Source organism: Tursiops truncatus, chromosome 5, assembly GCF_011762595.2.
Source record: "Tursiops truncatus isolate mTurTru1 chromosome 5, mTurTru1.mat.Y, whole genome shotgun sequence".
NCBI classification, from domain to species: Eukaryota; Metazoa; Chordata; class Mammalia; order Artiodactyla; family Delphinidae; genus Tursiops; species Tursiops truncatus.
In genome coordinates this window covers 42,986,680-43,012,763 of record NC_047038.1, presented here as the reverse complement: position 1 = coordinate 43,012,763, position 26,084 = coordinate 42,986,680, and the positions used below count along the sequence as shown (strand labels likewise).

The window sequence follows — 26,084 nt, the reverse complement described above, 5'->3', positions numbered from 1 at the left end:
TTCTTGCTCCAAACCCATAGATAATTTTTGCAGGTTTTTTCCCAGCTCCACTGAGGTATGATTGACAAATAAATATATATTTGAGGTATACAATGTGATGTTTTGGTATATGTATACATTATGAAATGATTATCACAATTAATCTAATTAACATATTCATCATCTCACATAGTTATGTGTGTGTGTGTGTGTGTGTGTGTGTGTGTGTGTGTGTGTGTGTGTGGTGAAAAAACTTGAGATCTACTCTCTTAGAAAATTTCAAATACACAACACAGTATTGTTAACCTTCTTCACCATGTTGTACACTAGGTCTCCAGAGCTTATTCATCTTATAACCAAAACTTCACAACACCCTTTTACCAGCATCTCCCAGTTTCCCCCACCTGCCAGGCCCTGGTAACCACCATTCTATTTGCTGTTACTATTGATATAAAGTTGACTTTCTTAGATTCCGCATATAAGTGAGGTCAAACAGTATTTGCAGACACAATTGTTGTTAAAAGAATGATTCCACAAAGTCCTTTATTACTCATTTATTATTTTTACAGTATAACTCATTTATATCTGTTATAAATATATTCCAAACTGGAGATTCACAGATGTTAATGAACTTGCTCACTGGGTCACTTGTCTCTTAATCCCACTACCTTGTGCTGTTTGCGCTTTGACTAAAGGATGAAAAAGGCAATGTGAACCCATGTGAATGAAGTTCAAGGATAAATGCTGTCAGGGACCAATTCCAACCCTTCTGTGCTTTGTGTGTGTGATCCGAGGGCCAGCCAACCACTGCCTCTCAGGGTAGCAACTGACTCCCTGATGGATTGATAAAAAACACATATTAAAATGATGACTCATGTAGTAAAAATAAATTGCTTCATTATTTTTAAAAAACTGTGAGAAAAATGTTAGGTTAACGTTGCATTTATAAAATGCCTCTTAAAGTTATACTCTAGGTTTAACATTTTACTTCATACAATTTTAATTTGCCATACAGAACATTTACCTATATACATAAGTACTTGCCTTTTAAAAACCCACAAAAACAGAGTCATTCTGTGCAGTACAGATTCTACCTGAGATGCTCGAGTCACAGTCTTAGGAGTTGTTCTCAGGAGGAATGGGATGCCAGGAAGTAAGTCAACATGGCTCCTGCTGCACCCTTTCCATCGGGGAGTGTGCACTTCTGGGTTGAGCTTGTTTCCAACAAGGGCTAAAATGCACAGACAGCTGTCAAGCCAAAGAAAGAATGTGTTTTGCCAAAATATTTGATATATACTTGGCCTTGTCTGCCAGGTCTATAAGAGACACAGATGTGACATGAAACAGAACAACATAATCAGTGACATGGGGCTAAAGAAAGACCCACTGAATGTGGCATCACTGTGGATTGAGAGACACTGTTTTTTGTAACACAAAAGTGTGTGTACACATACACACAGTTATACATACATATGTATGTATGTGTATCCTTTCAAGTATCAGAACTGTATTTGTAAGTGTGCCTCAAATATTATGAGGTCATTAACCATTACAGAAGGAAAATAGAGAGCCTTTAGGAGTTGGAAAAGCCTTTGAGTGAGTATGATGGTGGGTACCAGTTGGCATAGTAAGAGGATTTCCTAGAGCAAACAAGAATAAAGTGGGGAGACAGGGCATAGCAGGTTTATGAGTAAGATATGAGGTTCATAAGCAATCAATATTTCAGTAGAGATGTCACTTATAAGAAGAGCGATATGGAGGATCTATTTAGATAGGTAGGCCAGAAAGTCCTTAGGGCTAGAGGTGCATGGTCAATGGCAAAGGTGCAAAATTGGAACTACAGAGAGAACGGAGACAGGGATGAAACATCATGGTAATGAAGATACAAAGGTGTTGCAAGAAGAAAATAGCACCTCAGGCCCCAGCCACCTCCAGGGCTCCTCAGGGCTCTCTGCAGCATTGTGTGAAGCCTTGGGACCAGCCTCCTCTTTGGTCTCCACCAGCTTTGACCTTAAACACTTAAATGAGTCTTCTTGGGAGAAGATTCTCACAAATTGATTTTTACTAAATCCATTTCATCTCTGAAAGGGGACATAAAGAACAAAATTTTCCTAACACAGGAGCCACTGCATGGGGTATCCTGGTGAACAGGAAGGTATCTTAAAGGATCCAGAACTCAGCAAGCAACCCCAACAATAAGGCAGAGTCTTGAGAAGAAAACAGCCAGGTTACCCAGTGGATTAGCAGGGAGCTATTTCTGAGGACATTCTGCAGGTAGGCAGGAGGCAAGTCTGAATCTTAATCAGAACTGGTCCCTAGCATCCATTCTCATGTCCAGCCAAGACTACAACCCACAAGGATGTGCCTAAGTGGAGAACAGGCTGTAGCTGTAGGGGCTGCTGAAGGAAACAGGATTGTCAACCAGGGGCAGGCAGACAGGGGTGAGTGATTTCTTACATATGAGACACTATGCTAGACTGTCAAGTTTTGTCATCTTTTTTAGTTCTTACCACATTTTGAAGAGGGTAAGTTTATAATCCTTATTTAAGTGACAAAGAAGCTGAATTTCAGAGAGGTTAGGTACTTCATTCTAGATCACAGAATGACGCCAAAATATGAACCCAGAAGTGTCTGACTCCAAAATTTATGCTGTTTTCAACAAACCTAGTGGGTTCCCTGAAGGATTCTCAAATTAGCTTATTAATTCTTCACTCAATGCATCTATGTTTTAACCAAAAAACTAGAAAATCTCCAGATGTTTAAAAATTAAGCAACACATTTTGAAATAACAATTAAATCAGAAAATATTTTTAACTAAATGATAATGAAAAGAGACATATCCAAACATTTTAAGAGCTGCAGCTAAAGTAGAACTCAGAGAAAAATTTATAGTGTTAAAATGTACATATAAGAAAAGAAAATGTACCGAAAAATCAGTGACCTAAACCTCCATCTCAAGAAGCTGAATAAAGAAACCCAGAGAGATTAGAAGGAATATCTATATCTCTAATAATAAAGAGAAAAGCAAAACCCAAATAAGTAGAAAGAGAAAATCAACAAAGTTAAAGGTTGGTTCTTTGAAAGAGTAGTAAAAATGATAATCCCCGAGCAAGACTAATCAAGTAAAATTCAAGTGAGAAATAAATTGTCACATCAAGAACAAATATATATATTTTAACTGCCTCCTACATAAATAAGACACTGAGAATGAGGAGGAGAAGGAAGAGGAAGAGGACAAAAAAAGTATCTGTTTTGAAGCCATCTAGAAAATCACATTTCAGATTCTATTGTATTTAATTTAATCCAACATGCATTTATTGGAAGAGAACATAAGGGCTGTCCATCTGGTTTTATCAGTCTAGAAAGATAGAGCACATGAATTTTGGAGTTGAATAAAGCTGAGTTCAAATTCATTCTCTACCTTGAACTAAATGTATGATTTTGGGAAAAGTATATAAATTCTCTGAACTTCCTTTTTCTCATTTGACAAATGGGAGATAACAATATCAACCTCATAGGGCTATCGGAAGGATTAGAGGTAAAGCACCAAGCGTGTGGGTAGCTTATATCTTACAGAATATTTTTCCCAACATGACCCATAACCATGGCATTTATAGTTTATCTGTAGGAAGGGTACAAAAATATATCCTGAAACAAGGTCATTCATTTGGAAATGTAACCTTTTCTGAAAAGTCTGGGCATTTACTTTTCTTGACCTGCCAATAAGAGAGGCTTGGAGTGGTCATTCTTCAAGGGAAAGGATGTTACCAACATATTAATAACATAAAGCATCATATGAAAATTAAACTGAAATAATATAAAATTTCCACTCTAATGTTATACAGTAATTAATCTTTCTTGATTATTAGGAGATCGAAATAAAAACTATGCCAATAACATAAGTTATTTTAAGACTCTAGAGGAAAAGGCTCCCATCTCCAGTGTTGATATTATGACAGAGAATTCCCCCGAATCCTCAGCTTTCCACGAGCGTGTCTCCTGAGTCGTGCATTTTGATGTATACTGCAGGGCCTCAACCACGCAGACTGGCTCATCTGCAAGATGAATCCCCAGGCTTTTTCACACACTGAAGGAACTTGCCAGAGCTATGACGAGAAAGCAAAAAAGGAGATCAAGAGGCAGTACAATACACCTATGGTCAACTCACCAATGAAAGAAGCCCCTTTGTTAACGACAAAACTACGCATCGACCACTTAGCATCCACCCAAGTTTCTTTCCTGCACTGACAACAAGGAGAAAGGTCAAGTCCAAGAGTGAATGACTGAAAGTACAGCCCAACTTAGCTTCATTTCACTTGTAAAGCCATAGAAATAAATAACTGATGTTTGAAGATAATATGTGGAGATGAAAATGTCTGGCTCACACAAGTCACAGATATGTGCTATGAATGTCAGCTGAGAGTCAGGAAGCAGCAGAAGCAGCAACCTAAGAGGAGGGACCTCCATATTTTCTGTTGAGGATTTGCTTTCTCTTCAAAAACTTCCTGAGGAAGTGTTGGGTCTAAGCGTCAGGCAGCAAGAGGTCATAGACTCTCTGGGAGATGGCTGGCGGCCATCAGCAAAAGGACCACAATCCTTGGCACAGAAAGAATCCTAGGTAAGTATTAGCAGGTGAAGGACTCTTGCTTTCATAAAAATCAAATAACAAAGCCACAGGGTCCAATGGGAGTGGTTAGCACATGGAGGAGAGAGGTGGAGAGCAGGGTAAGTGGTTCCTTAAATTGCAGCTGAATCTGATTTTGCTAAATGTGAGTCAAGAGAGAGAGCGAGAGGCTTAGAAGCAGCTACCAGTACCCCTGTTTCTAGGATAGGCCATCTCAGGCTCATCTCTAGCCAACTGTCATGACCAGTTGGGTATAGTGGCTCTAAGTAGAGAGTCAAGCCATCCTCACCAATACAGTGATCTGAGATTCCCCACATGAATACATTCTAGGAGGGAAAAATATCTTCTTCCTTAAGGAAATAATGCTTCAGAAAAGGAATCTTTAGAGGACCATTTAGGATTTTCGAAGCCACCTTTGCTTTACAGTAAATGAAGAGAATAGGAAGACATTGCTTAATTAGTTTCTCATTTATTGGGAAGTCAATTTTGGTAAAGGAGCAGCAATTGTGCTGTTAAGATAATCTCTCTCCAATAATATATAAATATCCACATCCAATGTTCCAGTAAAATGGAAACACTTGTGATATGTTGGATAACACATTGAGGATAGAGACAGAGTATCTTGAAATAACATAAAAGGAGAAATGCACCTTTAGGGTTTTTTAATATGCCACTAGGGCACACTAGCCAGAAAAAGCAATCTGACTATTTGCTTTTTTTTGGGGGGGGGGGGCGGGGGTGTACGCGGGCCTCTCACTGTTGTGGCCTCTCCCGTTGCGGAGCACAGGCTCAGGACGCGCAGGCTCAGCGGCCATGGCTCATGGGCCCAGAAGCTCCGTGGCATGTGGGATCTTCCCGGACCCGGGCACAAACCCATGTCCCCTGCTTCGGCAGGCGGACTCTCAACCACTACGCCACCAGGGAAGCCTTATTTGCTATTTTTAAAGTAATCCAAAAAGTAGTATTTTAAAACATATCTTAAGAAAAACATATCTTAAGAAATTCTGGGGACATCCCTGGTGGCGCAATGGTTGGGAATCCGCCCGCCAATGCAGGGGACACGGGTTCGATCCCTGGTCCGGGAACATCCTACATGCCACAGAGCAACTAAGCCCATGCACCACAACTACTGAGCCTGCTCTCTACAGCCCATGAACCACAAATACTGAAGCTCGCACGCCTAGAGCCCATGCTCTGCAACAAGAGAAGCCACCATAGCGAGAAGCCCATGCAAGGAGGGAGCCCGCACACAACAACGAAGACCCAATGCAGACAAAAATTTAAAAAATAAAAAATAGGGCTTCCCTGATGGCGCAGTGGTTGAGAGTCCGCCTGCCGATGCAGGGGACACGGGTTCGTGCCCCAGTCCAGGAAGATCCCACATGCCGCGGAGCAGCTGGGCCTGTGAGTCATGGCCACTGAGCCTGTGCTTCTGGAGCCTGTGCTCCGCAACGGGAGAGGCCACAACAGTGAGAGGCCGGCGTACCGCAAAAAAGAGTTGCCATTTAAAAAAGTAAATAAATAAATAAATAAAAATTTTAAAAAAGAAAATCTGTGTATATTTTATAAAACTGAGTGTGTGTATGGAAAAAATGACTTTAAGGATATACAGCCATATGTTAATCGTGTTTGTCTCTGAGTAGTGGGATTTATTAAAAGGTAATAGAATCAGTAGAAGGTCTAATCCATGTAAATGTAATTACAATTCTGTTTGCTTATTAAAAAAATCACACTGAAACAGCGGGACAAATTTGGTTAAATTGGAAAGTATGTTTGGGATGGAGTGATTTAGACTACAGTCTACATCTATATCCATGACATTCACTTTGGGCTCCCCTAGAGACAAGCAGCTTGCAAAGCCACAGAACTCTTAGACACAACAAGGGCTCCTGGTAATTCAAGGAGGCATGCCGAGTATATCATGACCTCATGGTTGGAGAAAAACAACAGGGATTTCAAATATGATCCCCAAGTTTAAGGTCACATGAGCTGGTGCTCTGAGTGACAGGTGCTGACTTACGAATCACGTCTTCCTAGGTGGGCCACTATACAAGTCCATGTGGGAAGGTATGCTTAATTATTCTTCCCAGGTGGAGGATGAATGAGCTTACCCAGAGCCTGTAGTTTGGGCCATTCATAAAAAAATGGGGAATGCTAAATGTAAGAAAAGAGATAAAAGAGTGTTGGGGACGACTCATCTACATTCCCCCATCTTGTCCTAGGTTTTAGCATTCCATTTTCTCAATGCAAAGTATCTTTGAGTAACTTAACCTGGTCAGATGTTTGCCATGTTTCTTTTATAGTTGTTCCTTTGTTCTGTTTGTTTTCCCATCTAACTGCTGTAGAAGGCTTCTGTTATTTTCTGGCAGTTTCCAGAGAGAAGCCAGCTGACTGATGGGGAATTCAGGTCATTTGAGAGACAAAGGCCTCACTGAATGTTCTTTGAATCTGTCCTTCTGTTTTTCTGACACGGTTGGTGGGAAAGGGAGGTGATAGAGAAGTGATGGGAAAAGTATCCTAACGTTTCAGCTTCTACATTCCTTAAGAAAAGTTTTCTCTCTGCATCTGTCTTGTTCCAAGCTATCACATATGGGAAAATTTCCAAAGATGCTTTTAGCAAAGATCCCTGTCTATATGAAGTATTGGCCACAACTTCTTAAAAATAATGAGGGGAGAGGGGTCCCAGTTTTGATAACAGGGTTGCAGGTGACTTTAAAAATATATACCTATCTGTAATTTAAACTTTTCTCCAATAAACATGTATTACTGGTAAGTATTTTTTTTAAGATTTTACATTTTTTCATTAGAAAATGATAAAGCTTGGTAAACTGCCATTTGGCAACTTACCAAGTGTTAGGCGTCTACACTGAGACCCAACTAAAGAAACCTCACCTGCAAAATTATGCCAAGTCACAAGGATTTTATAAATCCTTTGTATATGGCAAAACGTGCTTCTACTCCTCTGAAAGCTAGGAGTTGTGGGTCAGGCCTCTCATGTGGGAAACCAGGAAAGATACCCTCAAAGTCTGGGTCAGCTTTACAGGAAAATAACTGCTTGAGTCAGGTGTGGAAGGAAGAGAAAGAGGAGGGAAGGTGGACAGCAGGAGGCCACTGGCTGGAAACACCTTCTGGGCTGAGCTGGGGGAAGAGCAGAGTTCACCATAGGTCACCACCCAGATCACCATCAAGGCCCAAGGGAAGATGCCTGTGGATGACAAGACAGCCATTTTTTCTTCAAGAAGACATCAATTACCTGTAGTTATCCTGGCAAGTAAATTTGATATTCCTTTGCCTTATAATCTGTCTCAGATCATTTATGGAGGAACCCGAGCAGGAGTCACTGGGGAAAAAAAAGAAGAAAGTGTTAAAATAGCAAGAGCTCACAAACATTTCCTGAGTCTCTTGGTTTCTTCCAGGTAGCAGGCCCTGGTCAAGGCCCTGGGGTAAAGAGGTGAAGCAGAGGTAGCTTCTAAGAGCTCACAGGTCAGCAGTGGAGCCAAAGGTATGAACTACGTAGATACCTACCATGGAAATAAAATTAAGAGACTGTTGGAATGGGGTAAATGTAGAGTAAGGCCCCATTCATTTCCTGAGCCAGTCCTTTCTCAATGCATTTCTGTGACTGTGGACTCTTTCATGGACTGATTCCTGAAATAACCCTGAGAATATATGGGTACAAGGTAGTAACATATACCTGGGAGATTTTCCAAGGTCATGGATCACCCAAGCCTGTAGCGTATGAACCTTCATTGGATTCAAGTTATGGACTTCCACACGTCCAAAAGTGCTAAGATGGGAGAGACAAAGAACATTGTTAACCCCAGACTAAATTTTTCAGGCATCCACAGCCCCTGTGAAAAGCCAACAGGCGGGGTGCCATTGGTTAGAACTTACCCTTTGGAAGTGATCCATGATTTGCATTAAAATCAGGCATCTTTACTCATTCAGTGTGACCCTAAATGAGTAAGATTCTCAAAAGAAGATTCTTAATCTGTACATTGATGTTGATTCTTTAAGTACTTGCTATTCCAAGAGTGGGCCTTAGACCAACGTAATGAGCTCATTAGACCTGCAGAATCTCTGCCCACCACCACCTGCTGAATCAGAACCTGCAGCCGAACAATCGCCAGGTGATCTACTCACTCTCTGAGTTTGAGAAGCACATCGTTGAAAGACCCCGATGTCCTGCTCTAACCCCAGCCTTAAACTCTCCCCATTAGTCTCTACCACTCCTGTTACAAGTACTTGGATCCCTAATATCAGATTACAAAATTCTGGAATGTTAACACTTGTACCCAAAAACCTACAAGGTTGGGGTCAGAAGAAGATAGAAGGACGAATGTTTCTTGGTGGAATTAAACATTGAAAGAGGAGAGAAGGAAAATTAATTTGGGGCACGTGGAGTGCCTGGGGCACATTAATACAGGCTCCCTCCTCTCAATCAGACTTATCCGGGGAAAGACTGAAGAAGAGAGACTGGAAAGGTAATCAACGTGGTAAAAACTGTAAGTACGGAAGGGGGTTAGAGAAGGAAGGCATGAGTGTGACCAGAGTCAGTGGTTAAAGGAGTGGATGTGGAATCTAGAAAAATGGTACAGATAAACTTATTTGCAAAGCAGAAATAGAGTCACAGAAGTAGAGAACAAACTTATGGTTACCAAGCGGGGGAAGGTGGCGTGGGACGAACTGGGAGATTGGGACTGACATATACACTACTATGTATAAAATAGATAACTAATGAGAACCTACTGTATAGCACAGGGAACTCTACTCAGTGCTCTGTGGCGACCTAAATGGGAAGGAAATCTAAAAAAGAGTGGATATATTTATATGTATAACTGATTCACTTTGCTGTACAGCAGAAACTAACACAACATTGTAAAGCAACTATACTCTAAGAAAAATTAATTAAAAATATGGAATTTCCTTAGTGGCACAGTGGTTAAGAATCTGCCTGCCAATGCAGGGGACATGGGTTCGAGCCCTGGTCCGGGAAGATCCTACATGCCGTGGAGCAACTAAGCCTGTGTGCCACAACTACTGAGCCTGCACTCTAGAGCCTGCGAGCCACAGCTACTGAGCCCACATGCCACAACTACTGAAGTCTGCGTGCCTAGAGCCCGTGCCCCACAACAAGAGAAGCCACCGCAATGAGAAGCACATGCACCATAACGAAGAGTAGCCCCCGTTCGCCGCAACTAGGGAAAGCCCGCGCAGCAACGAAGACCCAACACAGCCAAAAATAAATTAAATTATTTTTAAAAATTAATTAAAAAATAAAAAACAAAGGAGAGGACAATAACTGATACTCATCCAGCACTTTCTCTGTCAGGCACAGGGCTCAGCATTTTCATATATTATCCCAGTTAATCTTCATATCACCAGCACCTCCTCAGGTACATACATACTACAGGGGCCCTGCTAAGGTCACATAGGTGAGATGTCATGACCTCTGGAGGCCCCGCTTTTAACCACTATAATAAACCACTGACACTGTCTGCAAAGAGGTAATGAAGGTCAAACGCCCAGCAGAGCTCCTACTGTTCCCAATAGTAGACTTACTGCTGACTTGGGATTCATACAGTCCAGGGAGGAGAGAGGAGTCGGGCAGATCTTCGTGGATGGTGAGACTTTAGACAGTCAGAAGGAAGGAGGGGCCGGGTCATATGGGGGAGCAGCGTGAACAAAGGTGGAAAATGGGCAGGATGGAGTGTCATGGGAGAGAGCTGAGAAGATTATAGCAGGCGTCGTAAAGCCAAGAGGAGGAGCTGGACACATGCAAGGACCATTAGGACTTTTGGAGGATTTTAAACAATGGAGAAACCAGACAAAAGTGTTGACTTCGAAAGACAAAGCTCACCATAGAATACAAACATTTTACCTTTTTCAGCCCGGATTCAGTACTGGCCTTCAACATGAAAAGCATCTTCTTCTAAAGATGAAGTGGCCAATAGGAGACTGTGCTAACCCTTACAAATAGGATGCAATGAAATAAGTACCTCTTTCTATCAAAGGCGTTACTGATGGATCCATTGAGCACCACCTGGACCACACCACAGGCATTTTCTGCAAACTTAAGAACAGAAACACCATTCCTCAGCATGCAAACTTAAGTGCCACGCCCCAGCACTTCCATCCCAAACAGCTCTTAGCATCATCTGGTGAAGGAGGAACGGCCTGTATGGCTCTAGCTTGGTCAGGCCAGATCTGTGTAATTTTCATCCCAAGCCATTGGAGGGATTATGCTTCCCATGAGGGTTTTCTGGAAGCAGTTGCTCCAATCTGTGTCTGAACAATGAAGTTCAGCATCATCACTGCTAAATTGGTGGTTCAGAAGGTGGAAGTCCAGGGACCCCCCTGGCAGTCCAGGGGTTAAGACTCAGTGCTTCCAATGCAGCAGGTGTGGGTTCGATCCCTGGTCAGGGAATTAAGATCCTACATGCCACGTAGTGTGGCCAAAAAAAAAAGAAATAAAAGGTGGAAGTCCAGATGAGTAACAGCAACATAATCACTGAAGGAGGAAGGTAAAAGCACTTTCTTGGGGCCACGCACTGTAGACACTGCACATTTCATTTAGCGGGAGCAGAGCAGACACGTAAGGAGTAAAAGAAATGAAGAAAGAAAAAAGAAAACGCCAAGAAAAAAGAAACTGTGGAGAGATGGTGACACTGAAGCCTGCAATGGCATAAAGAGAAACGGGGAATGGATGAGTGTATATTTTTGAACAAGGGGTTTTATTCCGCTGGAATCTTCCCTGGGCACTGGGGGAAAGCAGGATGAACAAAACTAAGCAATATACTTGTTTCCTCCAGGAGGCCTATCCAGGTCCCTGGGACTAGCTCAGGTCTCCTTCACACATGATACAACTATACCGCATCGTGAGGTTGAGCTTAACGCGGGGTTAGCCACCAGTACTGAGAGTTCTGTGAGAGCTGTGAGCCTGGCTGTCCTGCTCGCCACTGCAGCGCTGGAGCCTCGCAGCTAGGGCACAGCACAGAGTGGGCGCCCAGGGAGAATCCACGCATGGAGAAGAGGCAAGGGAAAGGGGAGGCAAGAAGTCCAAATACTCTGCGATGGAGAGTATGGAAGAACCCAGGACAACAGAAGCCAAGTCCTGAAGGATGAATCAGATTCTGCCTGGTAGAGGTCGAGGCAGACGCAAACCAAAAGGCCCAGGAGCTTGCGAGAGGAGTGATGTTTGGGGGAAAACTTCGGTGGATGCTGAAGCTAGGTAGATGAGTTAGTTCACAGAGGGCCATGAACGCTTTGCCAAGGAATCCAGCCTTTACTCCGCAGGAGATAAAACACTACTGAACAATTTGAAAGGGAATTGTGAAAACCCTGTGCGGTGTCGGTCTTTCTCCTGGGGGTGATGAGCAGAGAACAGAGGCCCGATTACTATCAGTCACAAGTGCTAACCCAACAGATGGGTGCCAAGCACTAACCCTGTCCTATGTAAGTCTCAACAGCCCCCGCAGAGTAAATCTTGGGTGAGTTTGCCCCAAGGTCACGTCACTTGGAAGCAAGGAAATGAGCTGGTGGGGGGGTTGAGGGGGGACGGAGGGGGCGGGGGGATCCGAACCACCAAGCAGCACTGCCTCTGGTGTCAGAAAAAGAAAAGATCAAGTCGGATGAAAGAAGCCCATTTACATCCATCTATCTATGAGAACTTGGCCAAGATAAAGGTTCAGTCCCAGGGGAGCTCACAATGGTAGAACACCTTCCTTCATTTTCCTGTGCTCCTGGCCCCAAGGACAGTGTGAGGAACACAAGTAGGTGCTTGTCACATACAAAATGTGACTTGGCTTTCAACGTTTTCAGCAACAGCACTGCCACCAAACAGATCACAGACTGATAACATAAATAGAAACTATTCTCAGAAAAAGCAAACAAACAACGACAACCAAAAACTCTGCAGGGCCTCTGATTTTCACAGCACGTAGTAGGTACTCTACAAATATTTGTTAAAGGAATGCATTCAGGTAAACCATACTAGGGTTTACCTGAATCTCCTTAAGGTAGGTGAGGCTCTCAGCTCTGCTACTCACTAGCCCATTGACTTTGAATGAGTCACTTAACCTCTTAAGTTTCCTCACCTGGAACATGGACATTTGTACCTTCTCGTGCCACCTGTTGTGATGACTAAACAAAATGACGCAGGTGACACAACTGGCCCAGGACTTGTCATGAATAGGCACTTAACATATGTGAGTTCTCACTTCGCCCAGCTCCTCCGATGTCTGAGTTTAATTTTGGAGAATTCTAAGTAGTGTAGTTTCATTTTCTCCCGTGTTTCCCATTCATTTCTTTCCTTTCTTCCTTTCTTTCCCTTTTTTCCCCTAGTCCGCTTAAAATAAGCAACTTACAAGAAAAATAAATATGTACAAAGGCAGCTTAGAGTGAGGTCAGAAACAGATAGCCGGGAGGATGGTATTTCCCAGCCTGGATTCTGGATCTGGAGTCAGACAATTTGGATAAACACCTAGATCTGCCACTTACTGTGTACATTTAGTAGAAGGCTTATTTACCTGCACCTCCATTTTGTCACCTAGGAAATGGACGTGATACTCATGGTGCCTACTTCATAGGGTCCCGGTGAGGATAAAAGATTTTAATCCATGTAAAGACCTGAGGACTGTGCCTGGCACACAGTAAACGGTCTGCAAATGTAGATCATTAAGACTGTCCCAGGAACCTAAGATTGGCCAATACCAGGATCAGAGGATTTAAAAAACCCATAGATGGGCAACCAAAGCCAAAAAATGGATAAGAGCAAGAAGTCTTCAAATAAAGCTCAGCGACCTTCCACGAATGCCCACAAATTACACATGAAAATATTCTAGCATGTGCTTATGAACATTTTTCTGAGGAAAGAATACTAAACTTCTGTTTCTAAAATGACCTGTGACCCAAAGTGCATTAAAACCAACCACTTACTGGATGACCTCTTAAGCTCTTTGGTCTCCAAGATTCTAGAATTTCACTTGTGGTACTTACCCTTTTGGACACCAAGTCCCAGAATACAGAAACAAAGTTGTTGCTGCAGTCTTCCTTCCAGTGTGGACAAGATTGATAGTTCATTTCTAAAAGACATAGTTTACAGAAAAGTAATTAAAGTGGAAAAGAAAAGGTATAATTGATCTCTGTTCTTCGCGGGCTATTGGATCCCAGTGGAGCTGCTTTCCGGTGGCATCCCCGCCAAGATGGAGGATGGAAAATGGACACATCTCAACCCAATTTAACTAAGTGCCCCCTGAATCCCTTCCAAGTCCTTACCTTACCCTCCAAATCCCAGACAGGAACACAGTGACCAGCTTTGAGTCATCATTCTGGGAAATTACAGCAAAAGTTCATCTGACAGAGACAAGCCCCCCTGTATTATTTCCGCTTCCAGGAAGAATTAGAGATAATTTTCTCCCCCACCACCTTCTGTCTCCACACCCTTAGGCTCAGATGCCCTCAGAGTCTTTCTACACTCGCCCCATCCAGACAGGCTTAGCTGTCAGTGAGGAACCACAGACATAAGGCACGAACACATAGTTTCTGTGATACTTCTTCCAAGGATATCTGCTTTAACGCACCAGCATTTATTTTTTTTTAATTTTTTTATCAAGGTATAATTGACAAATCAAATTGTAAGATAATTAAATGGTACAGTGTAATGATTTGATATGCATATACATTGTGAAAAGATTCTCCATCAAGTTAATTAATATGTCTATCACCTCATATTCTTTTTTTTTTTTTGATGAGAACTTTGAAGTTCTACTCTCTTAGCAAATTTCAATTACACAATACACAGTTAACAGTTATAGTCACCATGTTACACCTTAGATCCTCAGATCTTATCTGTCTTATAAATGAAAATTTGTACCCTTTTACCAACTTCTCCTTATTTCCTCCACTTTCCAGCCTCTGGAAACCACTTATCTACTCTGTCTTTATGAGTTCCACCTTTTTTTTTTGGATTCCACATATAAGTGATACCATGCAGTATCTGTCTTTTTCTGTCTGATTTATTTCACTTAGCATAAAGTTCTCCAGTTTCACAGTGTTGTCACAAATTATGGGATTTCCTTCTTTTTAAAGGTTGAATAATATTCCATTGTGTGTGTGTATTTACATATATATACGTACATATATATGTACGTACATATATATATACATATATATGTGTGTATATATATATATGTATATATATATATATATATCACATTTGCTTTATCCATTGCATTTGACTACACAAACATTTATTGAGTGTTAGGCTCTGGAGATAGAGAGATGAATTAGATAAAGTCCCTGCCTTCAGAGGTCACATAATCTACTATAATCAAATAATTCAGAGAAAGAGCAACTTGGGTTGGGGGTGGTGTGCAGCACCATGTGGGAAGGTTGACGTTGAACTTGGTTTTGAAGGATGAATAGAAGTCTTCAGACAGACGCGCTAGAGAAAGGGGCTCCGTGCCGAGAGAGCATGTGCAAAGGCACCGGGTTTAGATTTGTACCGCCAGAGTAGAAGGGATAAGGAGGGGATAGATGGAAGATGAGGCATATGAAAGACAAAGGCCAGACCAGGCCAAGGAATTCCGACTGTATCTTAGAGGCAAACAGAGCTATTTGGGTTTTAAGTAAGAGACAGAAACAATTCCATTATGGTATCCAGACGGAGGCTGACATAAAGGGGTCAGGGGTGAGCAGTTAGGATCCGACAACAGTCCAGCAAGAAAGGAGGGGGCATTAGTGATCTGGATTCAGGCAATTGTAACAGCCACAAGAAAGAAAGGATGAACTGCTAGGTAAATGACTAGGTTGGTGACAGATTGGGTATGCCAGAGGAGGATGGAGTGAGAATGAAGGCAGAGTCTGGGATTGTCTCACCTCAACTTTGCCTCATCCAGCAGGTAGGGGAAGTGTGGGGTGAGAAGCCCTGGAACCCTCTCTTGGTGTCCCAGAGGTCAGGCATGCAGCAGCCACCTATTTCTGCTGTGGGTACGCGTACAGCTGACCCTGCACAAATACCCATCTTTCTACTTCCACTTTGTTATAGGTTGAATCGTGTACCCCCAAAAGATATGTTGAAGTCCTAACCCCCAGTACCTGGGAACGTGATCTTTTTTTTGGAAAAGGGTGTTTGCAGATGTAATCAGGTCAAAATGAGATCATTAGGGTGGGTGGGTCCTAATCCAGTAAGACTGCTCTACTTATAAGAAAGGGAAGTTTGGTCACAGAGACAGACAAGCACAAGACGCACAGGGAGAAGACAGCCATGTGAAGATGGAGGCAGGGACTGGCGTGAACCAAGGAACACCAAGGGTTGCCAGCAAACACCAGAAGCTAGAAGAGGCCAAGGACTCTCCCCTGGAGCCTTCAGAGAGAGCACAGCCCAGCCAACACCTTGATCTAGGACTTCTAGCCTCCAGAACCATGAGAAAATAAGTTTCTATTGTTTTAATGCCACCCAATATGTGGTACCTCATTACGGCAGCCACAGGAAACTAATATAACCACAGACGTGGGCTTGACTGCCAGTGACCAGAAAGAAATTTCTAGATCAGAAACACTTCCGGGGATGAGGAAGTAATCCTGGGACTTTTTATAATAATTAAATGCATTAAAAACAAAACAGCACAAATTAGAAAAAAAAATCCATGTACAGATGTAAATAATTACTGCAGAGTCAAAAGATAAATTTGAATCATCTCCAATAGATGCAAAACTGTTGACGATGATGAAATGAACATAATTTTGTAAGGTGCTACAAGGGTGCCCCTGTTCATAGGTTTTCATGAACATAAAGCTCTTTTATCTTCACAACCATATCTGGAGAGAAGTCTCTGAGTTTCACCTACCCTCTCCCCACAAGGATGCTTCCCCTTGCCACCTGCCCATTAAATAAAATTTGAACATCACAGAGAAAAAGAAGGGAGAGAAATTTTACAATAAAGTAAGATAAATTAAGTATATAAAAAAAGCAGAATAAGAAGTTAAAAAAAGGGAGAGATTAGAAGCTTATAACAGAAACTATGACTTTCATAATAAAACAAGTAAACAAGGCAAAACCAAGGTAGAAAAAAATTAAGGAAAAATTGTTTAAGCCAGACAATAGAACAATTAAAATATAAAAATTAGGAACCAGAAAGACAGCAAATAAAATAAGGAAAAGAGGTTAAAATCAATAAAAATTGAGGCCAAAGGAGAAGGAAGTAGACAGAATAAAACAACCTATACAGGATTCAGTTGAATAGAAAGCAAAAATAAAGAACTCTGAAAGGTAAACTGATGAGAAATAGATTTCTTTATTTCTCCAATCTTTTCTAAGAAAAAGCTGACGTGGTATATTGAAAAATAAAACTAAAAGCAAAGTTTACAGGAAATACATTTAAGCTAAAAGGGTTAAATGAATGACCTTGAAAAGCTAACTTGCAATAAGGGAAATTTAAAAAGGAAAGCAAGAAATATGGTAAAAACTATAAAAGTTAACCAAAAAGAAAAAGAGTAAATGGAGAGATATATTTATATGCCATATTTCTAGGTGCAAAGAGTCTGGATTAAAGATTAATTGAAAAGTTACAAAATAAAAACACTGGATGAAAATATAGAAAACTCTCCAATCTTGAGTAAGAAAAATTTAAGCAAAATATGGAACCCAACAGCCAAATAGGAAAGGATAGACAGATTTGTTGCATTTCTGTGTGGCAAAAGACAATATAAACAGTATTAGAAAAGAAACAGAAACTGAGAAAAATAGATTTGCCACCTTTGTGCCAGAAAACAGGCAGGATGACACGTGGTTAAGAACACGAGTTCTACAGCCAGTAATCGTGGGTCTCTCCCAGCTCTGCCACTCACTAGCCGGCAACTTACTTAACAGCCCTGTGCCTCAGACTCCTCCTTTGTACAATGAGATCATCACAGGGGCTGTGAAGTATTAAATGGGTGAATATTCATACAGCACATAGAACAACGGCCCATAAGTAGTAGCTACTATTGTTAATTTATATTGAACTTCTATAAATAAGAAAATAATAGACATCCCAATAAAAAGGATTAATATATATGAACTGCCAGTTTACAATAGAAATAAATATCCACCATTAAATATACAAATATACTCAGCTTCACAGCAAAAGAAATGCAAAAATGAGCCGAGGTATTATTTCTTTATCAAAATGGCAAGACATTTTAAAGTATTATTGTCCAGTGTTGGTGAGGGTCTGGGTAAACAGATTATCTCATATATTTTGAGAGTATAAATTGTTACCAATTTGTCACTTTCCACCACAATTTATTCCACACTGAAATTCCACCCGTAGTCATTTATCTTTCAGAAATACTTCCACAAGCATGCCTGTGTGTGTGTGCACTCATGTGCGTGTACAAAAGCGCTCCTTGCGATGGTGGTTGTAACAGCAAAAACATCTGAAAAACCTAAGTGTGCAGCAATCGGAGGTTGTTCAGATAAATTATGATATGTCCATAGAGCACATAAGATGAGGCCTTTTCAAAAGATATGGTTGTATTTATACCTACTAATTTTAAATGAATAAAGCAAATTGCAAAACAGTATGTGTACATTTCAAGTATACAGACTGTCCCCGACTTGCGATGCTTGGGTTTAGGATTTTTCAACTTTTTGACAGTGTGAAAGCGATATGCATTCAGTAGAAACCATAATTTGACTTTTGAATTTTGATCTTTTCTCAGAGTGGTGATATGGGGTCTGATCCTCTCTCGTGATGCTGGGCAGCGGCAGTGAGCCACAGCTCCCAGGCAGCCACGCCAGCCAGCGGGTAAATAACCAAGACACATACGACCACTCTACACCCAGACAACCATTCTGCTTTTCACCTTCAGTACAGTATTCAACAAATAACACAAGCTATTCAACACCTTATAAAATAGGCTTTGCGTTAGGTGACTTTGCCCAACTAGAGGCTAATGGAAGTGTTCTGAGCACATTTAAGGTAGGCTAGGCTAAGCTACGATGTTCAGTACGCTAGGTGGATTAAACGCATTCCTGACTTATGATATTTTCAATTTATGATGGGTTTATGGGGACATAAGGAAGATCTGTATGTATTTATGTGAGCGCAGGGAAATGCAGGGTATGTACCAAATTGTTGACAACAGTCCCCCTTTGGGAAGGAGCATGAAAATTGAGGAGTGGGGGAACTGGAATTTTTGCTTTTTACTTTGATGCATTTCTGTATATGCAAGTATTTTTCGATTAGGAGTACATCTTGGGCTTCCCTGGTGGTGCAGTGGTTGAGAATCCGCCTGCCGATGCAGGAGACGTGGGTTCGTGCCCCGGTCCGGGAAGATCCCACATGCCGTGGAGCGGCTGGGCCTGTGAGCCATGGCCGCTGAGCCTGCGCGTCCAGAGCCTGTGCTCCGCAACGGGAGAGGCCACAACAGTGAGAGGCCCGCGTACCGCAAAAAAAAAAAAAAAAGAGTACATCTTTTTTGTAATTGGAAATAATGCAAATCTGGGTTGAAGAAGCTACTACAATAAGTTTTTTTAAATAGTCAAAAGCAATAAAAATAAGAATAAAACTATATAAAGTAAAAATATCCACATTATAAATAAAAAGAGAAAAAAAGAAGTGAAATGAGCTCAATCAGGCTTTCTCAGTAGAAAACATCTCCCCACAGTGAGGTGTTCTGGGTCTTTCTGGGCAAGGAAGGTGACTTCTGATCAATGGCAAAGCCACACACTGGCCCTAGACCCAGAGAAGCCCAGCATGTGGTCCCTATGGCTGTTCTGTGGAACAAGGACTTTGGCCTGGTTGCCTCAGAGTCCTCATTCTGTTCTAGAATTCTTTGGTCCTGAATGATGCCCTTATAGAAAGTAAAACACCAACAATTCAGAAGCAGGCTACTCTTGCACTCAGAAAGGAGGGAATCAGGAAGCATGAACAGCCCTAAACTCTAAAGTCAATTTTTCTAGAAAACATGAGTTGGTCTACAGAATTCTGTTTTACATGAGCCTGAGTTGTCATTAAGGGTATAGATGCCATCAGGGTGGGCTCCTGTGGCTCCTTCCTCCACACTTATCTTCTGGAATCCCTAGCAGAGCTCAGGGCTCCTGCACCCTGCACGTCCCCAGGCGACCCCAAGTGGACCAGATCCTCACCATAAGAGCCTGCAACTCCGCACCAGTTAAGGTCATCTGCAATGTAACCCATCAGTGTGTCTTCCAGGGTGAACATATCTCGCTGGACCTTCGTGTACTGGTGCGCCAGCTCCTTGCTTTTGCTCCAAAAGACTGTCTAAGAGAGAATAAAGACAATCTATTATTGAGATCAATTTACTAAGTCAAAAAAACTCCACCGAATTTGCATCTTTTTAAATGAAAGAAAACATAGGAAACATCAGAATAAATCACCTATAGTAAGAGTAGGTGTTGCGGGTTTCACGGATCTCTGTGTGTGAGAATGAGAGAGAGTACATGTGTGGAGGGGGTGTGTGTGTGTGTGTGTGTGTGTGTGTGTGTGTGTTCCCTAGGTCATGATGTAAAGTGAAGTTATTATTCTGGATTGCAGGGAAAAAAGTCTCAAAGCCACTGATCAAAATCTTATAATAAACCTAAGCTCCAAACACATCTGGGGGAGGCATTAGGTAGTCCCAAATTCTTAAAGTTCTCAGCAAAACAATTTTTTCTAAGTGCTATTTTCTGGGAGAAGTGCCCTTTGATTCTTAAACAGCTCCATAACCCCTGCTTTTTTCCCCGAAATTCCCCTATCCCCTTACAAAAAAAGGAAAAGAACAAATATAGTGAGTTTTTGCAGGGTCCCTTGTAAAGGTGCAGAAAGTCAAATTTCAGAACAATCTTCTGCTCCATGGATCTATTCATTCTTAGTAGGAGGCAGTGGAGGTTTGAAGCCGGGGCCCTGGAGTCATGCTGCCTTATGAAACCCAGCATCACTGCTCACTGGCTGTCTGACCTTGGACAGCCAAAGAATTGCTAAGTCTCACATTCCCAATCTGTAAAAGGTATTGATAATAATTGTAAGGAAGTCCTGAGATGCTGAGATGAAATGAGACAGTGCAAATAAGGTGTTTGTCCCGTGTCTGTGGGCAGTCACTTATTCAGCCAGTGTCCCCTGGTGATGATTTACCAGCAGCTACTCTGTGTTGGGCTTTGGGCTTGGTGTACACCCCGGAGTTCCATAGTCGCTCCAGCTCTAACAATGGGAGGAGACTGTAATGTGTGGCTGTCTTAAGGGCTTCGTGAAGATGATTTGGGGCACATTGAATTTTCACTTTAAACACTGACTTTAGAAAGGATGCACTCCATTACAGACGTTTTCCAGTATAATTAATGTATTAAAACCCAGGCCTCTATGGCTCTAAATCTTGGGCCATTTACATTTCAACTGGTCACTTTCAAGACCATCAAACTTGCGTAATCACTGGCCACCTAAACTTGCCACGCCTCAGTTTTCTCTCTAGTGAAATGGGATTGCTGATGTCTGACCTACCTATTCCACAAGTTGACTGTGAAAACCTAACAGAATAAAGGTTCAGAAAGTCATTTGGAAGCAAAAAAAGGCCCTCAGCAGATGCAAAATGGCATTGTCCTCATCATCATCATCGGAGGTCAGGGAGAGTTTTGCAGTTCTATAAGGTGGATTATTTTTGTTTGGATTGGGTTGGGGTTTGTGTTAGGTTTGTTTTGCCTGATTTTTGGCCGACTCTCCTTTCCTCTTTCTCTGTCCCCAGTTCTCTCTCCAGTCCCCAGATGTTCTAAATCCCAATGACATCCTGGTCTCCCAATGGACCCCAAGCTCCCTCCCTGCCAACCATGCCTACATCCTAATAAACAGATTTTCCTCTTCCCTCATCCTGGTCAAAATGTAGTCCCATGACCTCTTCCCTTTGACTTTTATCTTCAGTTTTCAAATCCATAACTTGACCCAGTTACCTTGTCACAAGGCACCATTTGATTCACCAGCTTCATCAGTGGGTGGTAGTCTTCCTCTGTCGCACTGCAGGGGTCCTTAGAGATAAATGCATTCCTGAATGCCTCCCTGATCTTTTGGCAGTCTCTACCTCTGTGAGATAAAACATGGGAAATAAAATAAAAGATGAATAATTAGATTTCAAACATATGTTTAGAGCATAATTACCCCCCAAAAATATCTGTGTGCCAGGTGGTTCATATACACCATCACGTCTCATGTGTACAAGAGTTTTATGAGATGAGCATCACCCTCCCTGCCCTACAAGGTCCCTGCACTCGTGGGGCTTACTCTCTGGTTATACAAACAAGCAGATACGCTAACGAAATAAGTATGGATTATGATAAGTATGCAGGAAATCAGTGGGGAATATTGAAGCAATGACCACTGGTCTGGAGAGGGCTCCCTGAGACTAAATGTTGAGAAGGAGTGCATTCCAGACAGAGGGTGTCACAAGTGCAAAGGCCCTGAGGCAGAAAAGAACTTGCTGATTTTGAGGAAGTGAGAAAAGAACAAGGGGAGAGGTGGTGAGAAATCAACAAAAATAATCAGTCTTTCAGACAAGGAAACGGTTTCAAATTTTACCTAATTACCATGGGAAGGCAGTGGATAGGTTTAAGCATGGAAGTGACCTCATCTGATTTTGGGTTTTGAAAAAGTCACTCTGAGAAACTCCGTGCCAGCCCCAAAGATGGAGCAAAGTCTCTGAAATAGGAATTCCAACCCCATGTCCTCTCCAAACAGCCCCTGGCAGTGAAAAGGCAGGCTGGCAAAGCAGCAGAGATGGACGGGAGGGAGGGATGCTGGAGAAGATTGCAGCTGGACCTTCCCTTCTGTGTCTGTGTTAACTAGTGCACCTGAGCCCATCATTTCCTGGGGGGAAGGAAGTGGGTTTCCACTGGGAGTGCTCAGACATGGTTATCAGGACAAACTCCAGCCTTTGGACCCGGCATCCCAAATACAGTACCAGGTCAGGCAGCTAAACCTGGGGGAGTAAAGACGAGCCCCTCATTTTCTATTCCCTCTGAGCCTGCTCTGGCCCTGCAGGGCACGAACAAAGCAGCCATTCCAGAGGGTCTTTTGCCTTCCCAACTCAGGCTGGCCAAGTCGAGTGGATTATTCCTCCTGATAAGCCAGGGAATCAGAGGATACCTGTGAGACACAGGGCCTTACACCAAAGCCACCCTGTGTATGTTGGAGACTCATCTTCTCAGTCCAAAATAGCTGCTCCAGTTCCGGCCATCATGACTACATTGCAGCCAGCAGGAAAGGTTAGGGAACAAGAAAGGAGGAGAAGGAAGAGAAGGGAGAAGTAACCGCAGCAATGGCCATGTGCCAGCTGCCTTTTAAGGACACGTGCTAGAAGATGTTCTTGCTATTTGCTCTTATCATATTTGCTAAAATGTAGTCATGGGCACACTTTGCTACAAGGCAAGATGAGAAAGGCAGCCTTTAATGTTGATGGCCATTCCACATCAAAAAGTACAGTTTTACCACAATGAGATATCACCTCACACCTGTCAGAATGGCTATCATCAAAAAGAACACAAACAACAAATGTTGGTGAGGGTGTGGAGAAAAGGGAACCATCCTACACTGTTGGTGGGAATATACATTGGTGCAGCCACTGCAGAAAACAGTACGGAGGTTTCTCAAAAAACTAAAAATAGGACTACAGTATGATGCAGCAATTCCACTTCTGGGGATATATCTGAAAAAAATCAAAAACACTAATTTGAAAAGATACATGCACCCCAGTGTTCATAGCAGCATTATTTACAAGTTCCAAGATATGGAAGGCCCTAAGCGTCCATCAACAGATGAATGGATAAAGAAGATGTGGCGTATACATACACAATGGAATGTTACTCAGCCATGAACATGAATGAAATTTTGCCATTTGGAGCCATATGAATGGACTTGGAAGGCATTATGCTAAGTGAAGTAAGTCAGACAGAGAAAGACGAATACTGTATGATCTCACTTATAAGTGGAAGCTAAAAAATGCAACAAACGAGTGAATACAACAGAAAAGAAGCAGACCCACAGATACAGAGGATAAACTAGTGGTTACCAGTGGGGTGGAGGGACAGGCAATATAGGGGTGGGGGAGTGGGAGGTACAAACTATTGGATGTAAGGTAGACTCCAGGATGTATTGTACAACATGGGGATATAGCCAATATTTTATAATAACTGTACATGGAAAGCGACCTTTAAAATTTGTATAAAAAATTAAAATAAGAAAAATCCCAAAAATTTAGAATAAAAAAATCATGAAAGCACAGTTTTAATTCTAGAGAAGGGACTGGCCTGCAGGCTCTGTCCCAGGAAGGTACCACCATTGTCCCATTTTACTGATAAAGAGGAAACTTTAAGGCTGTGAATTTAACCAATGTGCCCGAGGTAACATGATCGGTAAGTGGTAAAGCGGGATTGGACCCCAAATCTGTGGGTGCCTCCCACATGGCTACAGCCTTACCGGGCAGGCTATTAAACTGTTCCAGCCTGTTGTCTTCATCTGTAAGAGGGAGATAAGAATACTTCATGCCTGGGAAGTTTTGGAGGATTAAATGAGATAACACTTGGCTTGTCCCCCGGGCCCCCGGTTCTTTCATGGACACCCCTCCCCTTCCCCAGCATGCATGGGACCGTTCACCTGCATCACTGCTGACCTGTGAAAGCTCTGCTGGGAAACCATTATCCACCTGGCTCTGCCCATACATTATATATGTGAGAGAAAAACGTTCTTACATAATGTACTTCGACATCAAAGTTTACGGGGCACCATCACGGGAAGTTTAGAGCAAAGGTGTTTGGAGGCTGTTTTACTTTAGAAGACCATGTTTTACTTCAATTCATGTAATGCAGTGGCCCTCACAGGAATTTCCTGTTCTGATCCCAACTCCCTCGTAAACTCTTCTGCCTCCCTCCTCAGCCACAAAGAGTGGAAGAGGAGAGACATCTCCTTGATGTGGAAGGACAAGAGAATTTTCCACCACAAAAAAACTGGCAGTTCAGTGAAATCACCACGCGCTGGGCACCTACCATACACCAGATGCTTTCACCACCAAAAACGGGAGAACTCACAGATCTCCGAGAAGATTTTTATGCTTTTTAGGTATATAGATGCCTTCAAGACACATTACCTTAAGAATTCCAGAAACCCCAGGTTAAAAATTAAAAGTTTTTATGCTTTTTAGGTATATAGACCCCTTCAAGACACATTACCTTAAGAATTCAAGAAACCCCAGGTTAAAAATTAAAGTTTCTTGTTTAGAAGGAGCAGAGTTTAGAACATCATAGTTGAAACAGATCTTGGAAGAGTTTATAACTCATCCATCTTCCCTTTCACTGTCTGAGACCAGAGCCTCCTACATGCTCCAAAAGTGAGAGGAAATGGGGAGAGGTTATGAGAAGGTTGGGGACAGGCTTTATGAAGCCACTTTTCATCCTTAAAATCTGGGGTGGGGGGTAATAAATTTGGAGTTTGGGATTAAAATATACACACTACTAGAAATAAAATAGATAACCAACAGGGACCTACTGTATAGCACAGGGGACTATACTCAATATCTTGTGATAACCTATAATGGAAAAGAATCTAAAAAAGAATATATATCTATACATATATACATATATAAACAATCGCTTTACTGTATACTTGATACTAACACGACATTGAAAATCAGCTATATTTCAACAAAAATTTTTAAAAAATCAAAAGTAAACATTTCACCGTGGATGAGCAATAAGCATTTTAATTGGTAGATAGGTAGAAAGATAGATGGATGGAAAGAAAGATAGAGGGAATTCCCTGGCGGGCCAGTGGTTAGGACTCCACACTTCCACTGCAGGGGGCACGGGATTGATCCCTGGTCAGCGAACTAAGATCCCGCATTCAACGCTGCACAGACAAAAAAAAAAAAAGAAGAAAGAAATATAGATAGATAAAAATAAAAAGAAATTAGGACGGAGGGTACAGAGATGTCCGCAGTACTCATTCATACATGTCATTGCAGACATGGGTCTCAAGTTCACAAGTGTGGCTGGAAAAATGTGAGCCCTTAATTTAGTTATTTTTATTTGCAAAGCCCACGGTCCTCATTTTTGTCCCCCCGGGTAGAGCACTCTTCCATCAAATCAAATGGCAGACAAGCAAAAGCTGTTTCGAGTGAGCAGGCTGGTTTCAAGGAAACAGAGGGCCTCAGGATCCCTGCGTCCTGCGGGGATGGAAGCAGATGTCTCTAGCTAAAGGGGCAGCGTGGGAGAAGTAAGAACCATTTCTAGAGTTCAGTATCGCTCTTCTCTTCAATAGCTCCTCTGTTCCAAAATTAGAGGCTTTAATTGTGACACTTCTAGGGCGGCCTACCCTTCACTGTGAAGGGAATTGTCAGCCCAGCGGGCTGTTCCTGAGAACTCAGGCCATGCCTGTGGCCCCTACACATGGTCACCTGGCCCAGAGGGTTGTTGGGCGTCACCGGGTCTTGTGAACTCTGGCCGCACATGAGGATCCCCTGG

General features: G+C 42.2%; 1 protein-coding gene across 1 annotated transcript in view; it reads right to left on the bottom strand.

The window, feature by feature from the left end:
- Nucleotides 1–490: 490 nt before the first annotated feature.
- CD38 (CD38 molecule) overlaps nt 491–26,084 on the bottom strand; it is a 41,778-nt gene continuing 16,184 nt past the window's right edge. Inside the window, exons 2-8 of the mRNA XM_019928450.3 lie at nt 21,528–21,657; nt 19,737–19,872; nt 13,601–13,686; nt 10,603–10,676; nt 8,298–8,390; nt 7,857–7,943; nt 491–4,085 (exon numbers count right to left, since the gene is read on the bottom strand). Coding sequence (XP_019784009.1) covers nt 4,031–4,085; nt 7,857–7,943; nt 8,298–8,390; nt 10,603–10,676; nt 13,601–13,686; nt 19,737–19,872; nt 21,528–21,657 — 661 coding nt within the window. The 3' untranslated portion in view covers nt 491–4,030. The remainder of the gene's footprint in view (nt 4,086–7,856; nt 7,944–8,297; nt 8,391–10,602; nt 10,677–13,600; nt 13,687–19,736; nt 19,873–21,527; nt 21,658–26,084) is intronic.